A 15,422-nucleotide genomic window follows, 5' to 3' on the forward strand; every position below is an offset into this window, starting at 1 on the left:
CTGGACACGGCCCGCGTCCGGCCTGAGCTGAGGTCGGCTCCGGGGACGGCCAACCCGGGCCGGCCAGAGCACGGGCAGTAATAGCTGTGCCCCCGGGGCGGGGCGGCCTGCCCGTCTCGATGTAGAACAGAGAGCCGTGAGCGTCGCTGTAATCGCTACGGTGCGGCGCTGTGGAGAGCGCCGATCCTCTGACGTACGGTATGCGACTGTCTCCTCCATTTGGTCCTGTAATATCGTGATGTCCGTCCCACTCCAGTAGATTTGGTCGCTCTCCATCAGAATCGTTGTATGTCAGTCGTTTAGTCGCAAGGGCGCGTATATTTAGCTTGGATTCGGTTGAGACCTACATATGGCCCGTAATCCATAGGCTTGTTCCAGCGCACCTTGTCCTCAGGTCACCCCATGTCTGTCTCTCGGCCTATCGGCGGACCTGCGCGAGCTCTGTGCTGGCGCTCGGTCGGAGGCGGCGGCGGCGGCGGCGGCGGCGGCGTTGGCGGCTCAGCCGGGTCGCGGCTGGCGCGCAGCTGCTGCTGACCGCGACCGCCGCCTGTCCCCATTCCGGGACGGTAATCAGCCCGGAATGGTCGTCCGGCCGGCCCCGGCCGACCTCCCGAATGATAGCGTCCACTTCGCCAGAATATCAAGCAAAAAGCTGGCTGGTCCAGCCGCGCCTATTAGAGGTGCGCCGACGGATGCGACCGGCGCACGCGAGCGTCCTCACCGCCGCCGCCGCCGTCCCAGCCGCCGCCGCCGCCGCCGCCGCCGCTGACTGGCAGTTTGTCGCAGCGGCCGCGTCGCCGCGCCGTCTTTGTCCGGCCAGCCGCGGCGTGACTCGGCGCACCGCCATAATTTTACACCGCGTTTAGTTAGATGAGATTTCGGCCGTCGCCTTCTATTATTTCGCCGGGTCGCAGATTGCCGGCCGGGGTCGGCCAGCGGTCGCCGCCGCCGCCGCCGCGCCCGCTTGTTGCGTGCGGCGAGAGGGCGCCGTCGCCAGTCGCCGGAGAAATGAGAGCGGTAATTGGGCGCCGGGCGCGGCCGGCACGCCGCTTTATTACGCCGCGCCGAGACGCAATCGTGCCCGGACGTGGCACCCCCGCCGCTGGGGTCGCAGCCTCCCGCCGCCGCCGCCTGTCGTGCTATCGTCGGCGCCGTCGTTAGTGTCGGTGTCGGCGGCGGCGGCGGCGGTGGCAGAGCGGTCCGTCGGCCGCGATGGCCGCTCTATTTACGTAACAGCCGTTTGTCCTCGTGATGCCGCATTAAGCGATACGTCATATTACCATAATGGTGGTTCTGCCCATTTAGGTATCTATCCCACTTTAATTAAACGGCGCCATTGACGCGCGGTGAGCGCGCGGCAGAGGCCGCGCCAAATCTACCGCGCGCCGCCACGCTGTTTCATTAGCGCTGACGGCGGTGTCAAATGACGCAGAACACCAATAAATATGGCCGGCGGCCGGCCGGCAGACCGATTGTTTCATCGAGCCGGTGCCTGATAGGCGCCCGTGGGGAACTGCAGGCTGACCAGCGCCGGGCAGCGCCTTGCTCTCGGGAAGCGCCGACGCCGAGCTGGCTCTCGGGATCCCGCCGCGGCGGCCGCGCGACAAAAACGCACCCGACAACCCGAAAACAATGGCAGCGCCCGCAAAAACCAAAGGGTAAAAGCTGTCAAAATTATCGCCGCCATCTCGCGGCGCGATCGTCGCCGGTCGCCTGCGGCGAGAGCGGCGCGGCGTCGCCGGGGAGCGTCGCCGTCGCCCACCGACCGATCGAGCCCGCCGGGTAATTGACGACCGCCGCCCGGTAATGGTATCGCGGCAGCCTGTACCGCGCCCATCTCGGCCCCGCGCCGGCCGGCCGGCGGCGCCGAGCGCGGGATGGCGCGGCGACGGGCCGTGCCAGACCTGGCGTCGCGGAAGCGGCCGGCGCGCGCGTCTGCCGGCTACGGTTCATGCAAGACTCGGGCGATCGCGCCCGGACTCTGGCCGCGGTGTGCCGTACCGATGGTGCCGGGGCGGGCCGGGCGACTGAGGTAATGACGTCGGTAGGGTTTTTGCGGCGGTGGATGGGGCCGCTGGTGGAAAGGTCAGGTTTTTGCCGGACGGCCGGCTGTCGTGGTGGCAGTAATCGGGCCTCGTTTGTGCATCTTCGTTACGATAGCGGCGGCCGCCGATGCCGGGTTGTGAGGGCGCCGTGTGGAATGGTATAGGTGGGCGTGGAAGGAATGGATGTACTCGATTTGAGCCTGCGCTGCTCCGGTGCGGTGCCGGAGTGTGTCGGCTAGCATATTTTCAGATTTGGTGTCATGGCGCCTATGGCCATGCGGTCGTCATTTGTCGAATTATCGGCATTGGCCAGTCAAATTTGTGGTGTTCTGTCCATCTGCTTCGTTATTAAGGTCGCAAATGCGCTGGCGTGGTCTGCTCAGACACATTACAAGACGATCAGTGCGTCCGTAATCGCGTCCCGGAATGTGTGCGTGCGGCTATTTGGACCGAAGAAGGGAAACGCGGGGCGGCTGCGGTCTAGGTGCTGACCATGAGAAAAGAGTCCAGACTGGACTGGGGCTGTGGATGGCTTCCATTGCCCGTGACTCAGCCGCGGGAGCAAGCAAGGAGACCCTCTCGCCAGTCACACCCTGTGTCCGTCACAGAGGAATGCAGCTGGCGCCGGCCGTTGGCTGAGTCGGGCCCGTCAGGCGTCTGCCGGGGCGGCGGCGTTCCCATGCCCTCGACCGGCCTCCATGGAGACCGAGTTTAGTCCTGGGAACTTCTCCAACTATGCGGGTGGTTTGGTAGGAAGCGCTGCATTCCGCTCACGTGGCTGGGCGTGGATGAGTGGTGCCCAGCATGCATTTGCTGGCAGGCTGAAACCTCCTCTGTGGAATTCTAGTGAGGCGCTGGCCGTCTCTACATCCGGTCGCGCGCACCACTCCGGTCCGGTTCCCTGTGCCCACATCTGGGTTCCTGGCAACGCTCGTTCCTGCCCATTTGTTTCCTCGGCTATGTCCCTGCTTCCGTCCCTGCCCCTGTCCCTGACCATGTCCCCAGCGGTGTCCGGGCGCGGAGCGCGTGTGACCCGGGCCCAGTGGACCGTTACCGGCGGCTCATCCGGCGCCAGCCGCTGATTGGCGCGCACCGTGACACGTCACGGCCGGCATCCTGCTCAGCAGACCACCCAACTGGCGGCGGCAGCGGCGGAGGCCGCGGCCGGCCGCTCCCGTTTGTTTGCCGCCGTCCAGCGCGCCGAAAAAGCCGGGTGGTTCACCATTGACCGGCTGCGTGCGGGCGCGCCAGCCTTTGTAGCGGCGCTGCACGGCCGCGGGTTTCCCGCCTATGGCCCGATTCACTTTCCGGCGCGGAGGAGCCCGCGAAACAGAAGCGCGTGTTGTGCACGGTTCGGCGGTCCGGTCGCTTTTCAGGCGGTTGTTGGTGGAGACTGCGGCGTCGCATAGGCATCCAGCACCTGCTGCGGGCGCTGCGCTGGCGAAGCGCGGCACATGCTCTCACGTCCGGAGGCCGCCGCAGGAGCGTGGCATTGGGATTAGGGTGCGAGACCGTGCTTTCCCTCGCTTTTACGCGGGCCGTAGGCGGAATTAGTTTAAGTGGATGGTAATGAGCGAGGAATTTCGTAGTAAAAACGCTCAGTCAGTCGTCCCCTTAGGGCTAGGCTTCCCGCAAAATACGACTGCTGTGCGTAACGAAGGGGAAAATAAACTGGCCACTGTGGGTGGGCCTTCCGTCCGTGTATTCATCACAGAGCCGTCACTGAACGGCCGCGGGGTTGACCGTATCCCGATTTGATGATTCTGTTTGTTTAGATGCGGTACTGATAGCGGCGGGCCGGCCAGGCTTCGTTCACGCCATGCCGCCGCCGGCTGTGATTGGTCACCAGCCGCCGACCTTGCCGCCGCCGGCGCGGTGCGGCCGCGGCGGGCAGCATCCTCTACAATCAGTCGGCTAGCATCGACGTCGCAAATATGGCGCGATGACCTCGATATATCGCGTCCACAGCAGCTTAAATCAGGGAGTTATGCACGCCGAGCGGCTGGTCGGAGGCGCGGCGGGGATTTATCCGCGCCGCCGGCGCCAGCCGCATTTCCGAGCGTTTTTGCCGCGGTGTCTGGTGGGCCCGGTGCGTGTAAGTGTCGCGTATATCTGACCTGTGTTTTCCTCCTGTCGGCCCGCCTCCCTCTATCCTCTTTATCCCGAACCAGGGGGTGGCTGGGAAAACGCGGCGACCGGAGATCGTTCGCCGTAAGGTCGAGTTTTCCGCGCTGGCCGGCGGCGCATGAGCCCAACGACCGGACCGCCCGCCGCGCGAGATGGCGCGATTGCAAGCCCCTTGTTGTTTATACGCGGCTAAATGCTTACCATGGAATTTGGGCCGTTCGGCGGTGTGGCTCACTGAAATATAGGCGGCGGCGGTGCGCACGGGACAGCGCTGGGCCGTCTCCGGTGTGATAATTCCCGGCCGGGGCGGATACTGCGGTCGCACCAGTGCTGTTGCCTGGAAGCAGGCGGGCCACGTTCCCACGCAGGTTAGCCTCGGGCCCGATGGAGCCGATTTTCCGTGGTGTGCGCCGTTCTCGGCCGAAAGCTCGCGCCACGGCTGGTGACGGAAGTGGCGGCCGAGGCTGGCGGTGTACCGCAGGCGTCACCGGTTGGCTGCGGCCGCCAGTGAACGTGGCGTACGCACTGTCCCGTTGCTGAGCCCGGCACCGTGGCAACGACCGCTTCGACCGGACTGGGGGGGGGGGGGGGGTCGTGACAGCGCCTGGGAACAGAATTTGCCATCGTCGGTCATCCAGTTCCGATCTGGTTTCCCGCTTCTTTCTGGGGGACCATTCCTCTCCGCAGACAGCAATTGTTAAGGCCCGGTCTCGTTTCTTATTCATGGAACCATTAAGTCTCGCTGATAGCGCAAGAATTGATGAAAAGGCGGCTGATGGTTTTCCGGAAATTGAGCGACGCTGCGCTTCTGTTCTGGCCGGGGAGGGACATGGTGGGCGCCGACGCGGACCAGACACAATGTCGGAAGCTGAGCGCTTTTTGGCAGTCACGTGCACTTGGAGACGGGACGGAAGATAGCACGGCAGGACGGAAAGAGGGTGCGAATCGGCGTGATTCATTTGCCATCACTGAAAGGATGGCATGCGCTCTACGAGTCACGCAGGAGTTATCGTAACGTGCAGGAAATAGCGGGATCCGTAGAGCAGAAATTAATCTCGCCTTGTTCTATTCGTGTTTTGCTCAAATGATTTGGGTGGGGTTATTTTGATGTGAGAGGGGAGAGTTAATGGAAGGCCGACCATGGCGGCGTGGCCAACTTCCTGTAATGGCTGGCGACACCGGAGATTAGCTTGCTGAAGTGATGCGCCTGTCTCCACCGGAATCGCTGGGAGCGCGCTCGTAAATCTGGGAGTGAAATTGACGCCTGGAGTCGGGATTTTGGAGCGGGCTTAACTTGGCTGCCATGTGAAGAGGCATTTCTGGGTTTTTACTTGCGCTGCCGCTTTGTTGTCATCATAACATGAAATACGCGTATCGCCGTAAGCTTAAAAATACGTTGCCTTGGCACGACCACCGGAATTTCAGACGTTGTCAAATGCTTATTACCCATGTTTAAAAACAATGTGTTTGGTCGAAGCTGGATTCTGCGCTATTGGAGAAATGCGTGCTACTTTGCAAAATGTCTTTCTCAGAATGTAGACAAACGCGTCACTGGCGGCACTTTTTCGTTCGCCGTTTATCTTGGTATCTCCAGTCCAAGCTAATTGGTATCGTTCCCATGCGGTTGCTGAAAAGGACGACGCCAGGAAATGATATCTCAGGTCACCAGCATGCAGGGCTATGGGCACACCCGGAGTGGTATATGCCAATCCCTACGCAGCGTTCGCGTCCATCGAAACAGCCCAATGCATTCCAGACAAATCATCATTTTTATGGCGACGGCTGCAGTCGGTAGAATGCCGTCCGAGCTACCGGCCCGGCCTGGTTACGGCTGCACTGTCCGTGCCCCGAGCGAGCGGACTGTGGCGCGTTGGCGTCTGCCGGCTGCCGCCCCGGCCGGCTGGAATGCGACGAGAGCGGAGGTGGGTGGAGGCGTCCCGGCCCCCGGCTTGGAGGCGCCGGCAGGCGCTGCAGAGATCGGAGAGCAAGACAGAGCGACCGGAGAGGGAGGTAGAGCGGCTGCAAACGGGGGGCGGGGGGGGGGGGCAGGACGAACGAAGAGGGAGGCGGAATGAACGAAGAGGGAGGCAGAGCGGTCGGAGAGTGAGGCAGAGCGAACGAAATTGGAGGCAGAAACGGTCGGAAAGGAAGGCAGAGCAAGCAAAGAGAGAGAGAGAGAGAGAGAGAGGCAGAGCGGCTAGAGAAGAAGTCAGAGGAGGGGATGGGGGTGTGCGTGGCTCGAGAGGGTCCCAATTTAGCCACAGAGCGGGCTGGGCAGCGGCCCTGGAGAACGCCGCTCAGCGAGGCCAGAAAGGCCTCCGTTCGCCCCCCAAAAAACGGTCAGCCACCGTAGGGCAGTGGCGTCTGGCGGCGACGTCGAATGCAGCGCACTCGCTCGCAACCGGACGAGCGCTTCATGAGAGGGCGTCGCTCGCACCGTACCACCTGCAGAGCCCGGACTGTCGATCTGCTGACGCGTTGGCGGCCTGCCGGCCTGCCGCTGCTGCTGGAGGGTGGGTCGCCGGCCCGCTCGCCCTCGCGCCGGGTCGCCGCTGCTCAGTCAGCGGGAATGGCGCGCGAGCGTCGACCATCGGTCTGGATCGACGGCAGGATTAGCCGTGGTGCTCCGCCCTGCCGCGCCGCCTGGACGGCCGGCCGGCGGGCCGTCTCGCGGCGCGCGGCGCGCGGGATCCTCGTCTACGCTGATGTCCACGCTTTTGGTGTGGTCGGGTCCGCGTGTGTTTTCACGCCGGCATTCACGTCCTTGCTCACGTCCGCATGGGATTCGCATGTATGTTCATCCACATGTGTTTCATATTCCACCCCTAGTACGCACATGATCTACATTACGCAACGCACGAATATATTGGCACGAGACTGCTGTGCCGAGCCGTTTTCTCGTCGCCACGTGATCGGTGCGGGTGCCGCCGCAGTGGGCGGCTCTGTCGGCCATGGCTGCAGGCGGCGGCTGAAGCCCCTGCAGTGCGGCGGGCGCCGACCGTTACCCAGCGCGCGCCGCCGGCTCGCCGCTGTGACACGCCGTCACCGGAGCCGCCCGTCACCGGCCGGGCCGCCGGTTTTGTCCGCGTGCCGCTGTCACGCCGGTGTGACGTGTCCGCACGGCGTGACGTGTCAGCCGGCGCCGCGCGCCACACTCAGGCAGTTTACGCAGGTCACTGTAGGGCACAGCTGATGCGTGTTGGTGATTGTTTTTCGTGGAGGCGACGGCGGCGCAGGCGCCACCTCTCGAGCAGCCAGAGCTTGAGTGCAGAGCTAGGTGCTGGTCGTGTTGGTGTTTGGCGTAATGGGGCCTCCAGTTCGCTAACAGACCGCCCCGGTTTAAAAGCTGTTGCGGTCCAACAACGGCTCGGCAGGCTCGATTTGTGGGCGAAACCGCCGGGTCTCGGCTCAACTTTCATTATTGATTTGTAATAACAGCGGCTTGCCGTTGTAGTTCGGCGTGCAAGAATAGCGCACGGTTGCGCTGGGCTCTTGCTGGCAGGCCGCCATAATTTCTCTACGGCGGCGCCTCCGAAAATTGCGCCATCCCCGGTTTAATTTTCAATCTCACATAAATCTTGCTAACTTCCGACAGTGCTTAGTCATATTCTCTGACTACCCTCTTGTATTTTGGAATGACGTTTCCTCCGAGTTGACGTTTATTGGTCAAATATAACATTCTGGGCATGAGATCTTTGATTTAAATCCTGCCGTCCTTTCGGAGTTTTACATTTCTGTCAAAGAAGCTAACTTCACCCCATTCCAGTCCAGGCTAGCCATCGCTGTCCGCAAGCCGACTGCGTTGTTATTGTATTGCACTTCATTAGCCGCAAACGTGCCGCCGACACAGTGCTCAGCCGGTAAAATCGCGCACAAATCCTAAGCCGATTGCAGTGTGCCGGCAGTGTCCAGTCGCATCCTGTTCCGCGAGGCTTTGCTCCGCTGCTCTCGCGTGGGATCCGGCCCGCCGGCTCGCTGCAGCCGGCAGAGGGGCGGCCCGGGGGAGGGCACCTCCCGGCACAAGGGACCGCCCGGGCAGCAACATCGGCCGACCTCCGCGCGTCCCCAGACTACGGGGCGGAGACGCCGTCGCGCCGGCCGGCCGGTCGCGCCCCCCCCCCCCCCCTCCCCTCCCCCTCCCTCACTCTCCGACCCGCCGCCTGGCCGGCGTCGCCCCTCTGTCGCTATTCTCAACCCGGGCCGGGGCCGGCAGGCGGCACATGATTTAGGCGTGCGCATTGTTTGGTGTCGATGCCTGTGCCGGCCGGCGCGAATAAACGCAGCGGTGGCCCGCCAGCAGCCGCCCCTTGCGCCGCGGCTTTACGATCGCGGCGGCGGCGGCGGCGGCCGGGGCGCGGGGCACGCCGGCCGGCCGCCTCCTCATGAGCCGGGAGCCCGGTCGGCAGGGGGCGGTAGTAAAGCCGTCGGTGTCGGCCGCCGGGCACGCGTGCCGTCGCGGCTTAGTCCACCGCCGCGCTGTCTGGCGCCGCCAGCCGCGCCCGACGACCCCAGTGGACGCGACGGCGCCCCGCCCCAGCCGCGGCGCTGACCGTGACAGGAGAGCGGGCCTGCAGAGTGTAGGCGACGGCGGGGCAAGGCTCGGCGGGAACAGCTCGCGACGGCCAAGTCCTTAACATCGGGGGCAGGCGCGTCGCTTGCGCGGCGACTTCATGCAACATGCATCGCTGGCTTGGTTTCGGTGCCGGCTGGCCAGTGGGCAGAGTACGTCTATCTGTCGGCTGTCGATTCGGATCGTCTGGCCGTCAGCGGCAGCCCGGCGTCCGGCGCCGTATAATAAGCCATTTGTCAGGCTGGAGGGGCGGCGGCGGGCGCGGGGCCGGGTGCACGGCCCGGCCCGGCCCGGCCCGGCCAGATTCCTGGCGCGTCTGCTGTCGCTGCTGGGCGAGCCGGCCGGCCGGCAACAGACGGACACGGCCGCTGATGATCGTCGACCGCCGTCGGCCGGCTGCGCAGCGGGAGAGCTCAGGATACCGAGGGCTGAACGCGTGACGTTTCGAGTTCTGATTTGGTTTGAGGAGTGTCCTGTGTATTTAACGGGGTGGGTTAGGCTGGATGCAGGTTATGTGATGGCCGAAGTGCGCGGATAGACATCCTCGCTTCAGTGCCCGGGTGACCTGTCTGATCCATGGAGTAGGAAAGGGTCTCGTCTCTGAAATATTCCAACTTCACTAATCCCGCTCTCACGGGACGCCCCCTGCGGTCACATAAGTGTCAGCGCGTTCGCGGCGTGTGGTCTGTAACGAGCCCTGACCGGTCGTCCAGACAGGTCCCCGCGGGGGCCGTAACCAGCCATGGTCACAGCCTCTGCACTCTTCCTCGGCCGGGACGCCGCCGCGGTCGATGTCCTCGCCCCCTCCTCCTCCCGGCACCCGGTGGCCCTCGCCCCCTGCTCATCACCACCCGGTGGCCCTCGCCCCCTGCTCATCACCACCCGGTGGCCCTCGCCCCCTGCTCATCACCACCCGGTGGCCCTCGCCCCCTGCTCATCACCACCCGGTGGCCCTCGCCCCCCTCCTCATCACCACCCGGTGGCCCTCGCCCCCTGCTCATCACCACCCGGTGGCCCTCGCCCCCTGCTCATCACCACCCGGTGGCCCTCGCCCCCTGCTCATCACCACCCGGTGGCCCTCACCCCCCCTCCTCATCACCACCCGGTGGCCCTCGACCCCTCCTCATCACCACCCGGTGGCCCTCGACCCCTCCTCATCACCACCCGGTGGCCCTCGCCCCCTCCTCATCATCACCCGGTGACCCTCGCCCTCCTCCTCATCACCACCCGGTGGCCCTCGCCTTCTCCTCGTCACCACCCGGTGGCCCCTCGCCTTCCCCTCATCACCACCCGGTGGTCCTCGCCCCCTCCTCATCACCAGCCGGTGGCCCTCGCCCCCTGCTCATCCCGGCACCCGGTGGTCGGTCCGCATTGCACATGTGGATTAGGGGTGTCGCACCGCCATGCGACGAGCTCTTCCGCCCGCCTGCAGCCGCCCGCTGACGAGCCGGTCTCACGGAGACCGGCTCGTCAGCGGATTACAGCTGGTGTTTAGTGTAAAATTGCCGAGTTTTACATCGTCTGACGCGCCTACTGATCATTACACCCGTGACGGGTCAGCCGTCTCGCCGTGTTCTGTCGCCGTGTTCTGAGTGTGCGTCACCTGCAGCGTCGCTCTGCCTTGTCTGCAGCGCGGCGGCGTCCCTTCCAGCACGTTCACGCCTTTTTGGTCCGCTTCACTCTGACGGCTGCTATGTTTTGTCTGTCCCATCGCCCTGTCAGAGGTTTATCTGAGCATGACAAGAAACAACCGCGTTGTCGTTTCCTTTTCCGTGTAAAACACCGGTTATGGGCACTACACAACGGCGCTGTCGTTGCGGCCGGTAAGTCCAGGTCGTCAGCACCAAGCTCACGCCTCTGCTCTGTCCGTTCGCAGTGTGTCCTCCGTCGCGATTCAAGCACACGGTGGGTAACAGCTCGTGCCGAGCGTGTCCAGACCACAGCCGCGCGCCGTACACGGCCTCTGCCGAGTGCCGCTGCGAGTCGGGCTACCACCGGGCGCCGCAGGACCCTCTCGACGCGCCCTGCACACGTGAGTACAGTCCCTTCCGGGCCAGGGAGACGCCACCGGAGGGCGGGCTGGACCGGTCGGCGACTCGGCGCCAGGGGACGTATGGCCGTTGAAGGGTGGCGGGTGTCAAGACGGGTGTATGTGACACCCGTGAGCGCGCTGGGCTGTGGCTGTGAGTAGTGTTTAAGTGCTGGCTGGAAACACAGCGGTGTCACCAGGGCTGTGGGCGTGTTGCGAGGTGCGACGTGCTTCGCGACGTGCGGCTTAAGTAGCGCAAGGAACGCGTGCTATTATTACAATTATTATCATGCATTTTTGTATTATTTTATTATCGTGCTTAAGTGGAGTGTTCCACATTGGTATGAAGTTTGAGCTGAACTAGCCATATTGAAGATCGTTCGGTGTGGCTTACAGCCCTGTCCCTATGACCTGAACCTCCCTAAGTTTTTAGCTACACGCCCGCGAAGGTGTGCCGACTATTTCTTGGAGACCATTTCAAGGTCACACCGACATCCATGACGCCATAATGACGTTATTCCAATCCTGCCATTCCATTGGCCATGCGGCGATCAAAGCTAATAATACTACAATAGTTGAGTCGTTAATATCCAGAGTTCGTGAGCACGACTTCCAGATATAACGGCCGTCAATTGGCTCTCAATTAATGTTGAGCAAAGTATGCTCCCGTGATGAATGACACATTGATGAGCGTGTTTGCTGAATAGAGAAATGTTGCTGTCTAGAGCAGTATTTTCCAACTAAAAGTAAACCGTTAGTTATAAGAAACCTTATTTCATCATGGCTGGTACTGGTTTCACTATCCGCCAAGTGTGGAGCATCCCATTTAACCGTAGATAAGGACGGCTTGCACCGCCGTGTTGGCGTTCCTGCTGCACCAGCTGGGCCTCCGACCCGACTCTTGTTGCCGAGTGGTACCGGTGCACCATGTGGGCAAAAAAAACAACATTTTTGTGCATCCTGGTTTTGTTACTTAGGTTTATCGCATTTGATTTAGCGATGGTTTTTCGGTCATGGTGTCGGGCGTTTACTGAGTTGCTGCATCCGCTGTTCATGGGAATCATCAGCTGCGATTCCTGGCCGCCGAAAGCCAGTTGTCATGCAGCCGATCGCCAGGCACGAGGTGGCGGCAGCCTGTGTGCAGGCTCGGCCGGAGCGCGTGCCGAGGGATCACGCTCGCCGCACCTAATCGCTGCGTCATGAGCCGTGGCTGGTCTCGGGCCACGGACTTGTCTCGGGCCCCGGGCACCGCCGGCTGGTCTCTAGCTACGGACTAGTCTCGGGCTCCGGGCACCGCCGGCTGGTCTCGAGCCACGGACTAGTCTCGGGCCCCGGGTTCCGCCGGCTGGTCTCTAGCCACGGACTAGTCTCGGGCTCCGGGCACCGCCGGCTGGTCTCGAGCCACGGACTTGTCTCGGGCCCCGGGTTCCGCCGGCTGGTCTCTAGCTACGGACTAGTCTCGGGCTCCGGGCACCGCCGGCTGGTCTCGAGCCACGGACTAGTCTCGGGCCCCGGGTTCCGCCGGCTGGTCTCGAGCCACGGACTAGTCTCGGGCCCCGGGTTCCGCCGGCTGGTCTCGGACCCCGAGCGCCGCCGGCTAGTCTTGAGCTCCGGGCGCAGCCGGCTGGTCTCGGTCCTCGGACGTCACCGACTGGTCTCTGTCCTCGGACGCCACCGACTGGTCTCGGGCCTGGGGCGCCACCGGCTGGTCCCGGGCGCCGGGCTCCGCCGGCTGGTCTCGGGCCTGGGGTTCCGCCGGCTGGTCTCGGGCCTGGGGCTCCGCCGGCTGGTCCCGGGCGCCGGGCTCCACCGGCTGGTCTCGGGCCCCGGGTGCCGCCGGCTGGTCTCGGACCCCGAGCGCCGCCGGCTAGTCTTGAGCTCCGGGCGCAGCCGGCTGGTCTCGGTCCTCGGACGCCACCGACTGGTCTCGGGCCTGGGACTCCACCGGCTGGTCTCGGGCCTGGGGCGCCGCCGGCTGGTCCCGGGCGCCGGGCTCCACTGGCTGGTCTCGGGCCTGGGGCGCCGCCGGCTGATCTCGAGCTGCGCGCCGGGTCACGCGGGCCCGGCCGAGCGCAGCCGCCGGGCCCGCTCCGAAATCGGCCGCGTCGGCGCCGCTGAACGACGCCATTCCGAATGCATTGCGGCGCTTGTTCATGGCAGCTATCCGATCGACGATTTACAATGGGAAACTGGCGGCGTGGTCGGCGCGCGGCCAAATCGGGCGGCGCGGCCCGGCCGCCGCGCGCCGGCCGAATACTGAGCGGGCGCGCCCAATCCCGCGGCGTTAATTAATGGCAAAATATGACCGCTGAGAGGGCCATTGACGGACGCGACCGCGCGACGGACGGTCGCCGGCCGCCAGCGGATCGTCGGAATCGTCGGATCGGTCCGATCTGGCCGGCGATCCGGCCGGCGCTCATTGCGGCCGGCCGGAATGTCAGCCCGTTCCGGGCGGCTGCCGGGCCGACCGCGAGGCGAGATGCTGTGGCAAAAATGTACGGTTCGCTGAATGTGCCTGCCGGCTGCGGGGGTGACCTGTCGCGGCTGCATGAACACGGAAGCTCCGTCATGACGGGGAGGGGGGTCATTGCACCTGGTGCCGCTCAGATGCGGTGTCCTCGGGTCACGGTGTGGGAGACGTTCTGCAGCCGACTCTAGTTGTGAAAAAGTGTGTACATGAAGTGGTGGTGATGTCATACCTGGGGAAATCTGGTAACGTTAGTTTCGTTCTCGACCCTGACATTGTTGTGCGGCCTTTGTGTCTTCATTTTTTCTCTGCTCTTGTGCGAGTACGCAAAATGAGCTCGCAAGCAGGGATTGTTGCTGTAACCTAAAGATGTTGGTGGCTCAGGATATAGCCGACCTCGAGTTTTTGTGGAATGGATAGAATTGGCGTTAATCTGTACGGTTGAGCGTAAGCTCCCATCATTTAATAAGCACAGATCCATTACTGATATCACACTCCAGCATGTGTGTTTCGGCCCGCGCACCGTTCTCACCTGGCGTGACCCCTGTGACCGGTCGCGACCCCCGTTGACCGGCCGGCTGTGTTGCAGAGCCGCCGTCGGCGCCTCAGCGGCTGGCGTCGCAGTTTGTGGACCAGAGCACGGCAGTGCTGGTCTGGCAGCGCCCGCTGTACGAGGGTGGCCGCACCGACACCACCTACTACGTGCAGTGTTCGCAGTGCGGCTCCTCCGTCACCTACTCACCTGCCCAGGTACGTCACCCTGCTCCTCCGTCACCTCCTCACCGGCCCAGGTATGTCACCCTGTTCCTCCGTCACCTCCTCACCGGCCCAGGTATGTCACCCTGCTCCTCCGTCACCTCCTCACCGGCCCAGGTATGTCACCGTGCTCCTCCGTCACCTCCTCACCGGCCCAGGTACGTCACCCTGCTCTTCCGTCACCTCCTCACCGGCCCAGGTATGTCACCCTGTTCCTCCGTCACCTCCTCACCGGCCCAGGTATGTCACCCTGCTCCTCCGTCACCTCCTCACCGGCACAGGTACGTCACCCTGCTCCTCCGTCACCTCCTCACCGGCACAGGTACGTCACCCTGCTCCTCCGTCACCTCCTCACCGGCCCAGGTACGTCACCCTGCTCCTCCGTCACCTCCTCACCGGCCCAGGTACGTCACCCTGCTCCTCCGTCACTTCCTCACCGGCCCAGGTACGTCACCCTGCTCCCCCGTCACCTCCTCACCGGCCCAGGTATGTCACCCTGCTCCCCCGTCACCTCCTCACCGGCCCAGGTACGTCACCCTGCTCTTCCGTCACCTCCTCACCTGCCCAGGTACGTCACCCTGCTCTTCCGTCACCTCCTCACCGGTCCAGGTATGTCACCCTGTTCCTCCGTCACCTCCTCACCGGCCCAGGTATGTCACCCTGCTCTTCCGTCACCTCCTCGCCTGCCCAGGTATGTCACCGTGCTCCCCCGTCACCTCCTCACCGGCCCAGGTACATCACCTCCGCTGGCCGGACGCCGGGCTCTGGAGTCGTCTGACTCGGGTGGAAACGCTTAGTATGCTGGACCGCCCACTCCTGACTTGGTTGTTTTCTATCGTGGCAGCGGCTTGGAATCCAGTCTGACTTGAGTAAACCGATCAGTCATTTTGACTGGAAAACAGGCTCGTGACTTTCCGTCCTGTGACCTGTCCGTATGAACTCTCTACCATTGCGACGCTGCCAGACCACAGCCACCCGAGCCCGAACCTCTTGCATCTGGCCTCCCATCCCCAATGCCCATCCTCCGGCGTCCAGCCCGAGCCTCCTCCGTCTCTTGACCCGGCCGCATGTCCCCGGCAGCTGGAGAAGACGGGCGTTGACATGTGAGGCGGCTGTGTTTCTGCTGATCACTCGGATGCATGCTTCCTTCTGCACGGGAAACGGCAGGCCATGCTGTGTCACGACCAGGGCCAGCGGCGCGGCACTATCGTGTTTCCCCCATCTCGCGCCCCGGCCAGCAGAATAATTACCAATTAAGACATCGATGACGGGGCGATAGTTGCCACACGGGTCCACCATGAAGTAATCTGGGTCTGACGATTAAGTGCAGGCCCTGTTAGTGGTTCTTGTGCCGTCGACCGCCGCGCTGCTTACGCGGGCTTTGTTCGCGTTCAGGATAATCCCTTTGCGATCGTGCCGTGCCGTGCC

At 63.6% G+C, this 15,422-nt stretch overlaps 1 protein-coding gene across 9 annotated transcripts in view; it reads left to right on the forward strand.

Annotated features, from left to right (window-relative positions):
* LOC119096304 (ephrin type-B receptor 1-B) overlaps nt 1–15,422 on the forward strand; it is a 93,552-nt gene that overhangs the window by 57,817 nt on the left and 20,313 nt on the right. For all 9 annotated transcript variants that reach the window (XM_037219133.1, XM_037219139.1, XM_037219138.1 and 6 more), the window contains exons 5-6: nt 10,619–10,774; nt 13,828–13,988. In XM_037219133.1, coding sequence (XP_037075028.1) covers nt 10,619–10,774; nt 13,828–13,988 — 317 coding nt within the window. The remainder of the gene's footprint in view (nt 1–10,618; nt 10,775–13,827; nt 13,989–15,422) is intronic.

The sequence above is a fragment of the Pollicipes pollicipes genome, unplaced genomic scaffold (genome assembly GCF_011947565.3).
Source record: "Pollicipes pollicipes isolate AB1234 unplaced genomic scaffold, Ppol_2.1 Scaffold_4295;HRSCAF=5057_pilon_pilon_pilon, whole genome shotgun sequence".
Lineage (NCBI taxonomy): Eukaryota > Metazoa > Arthropoda > Thecostraca > Pollicipedomorpha > Pollicipedidae > Pollicipes > Pollicipes pollicipes.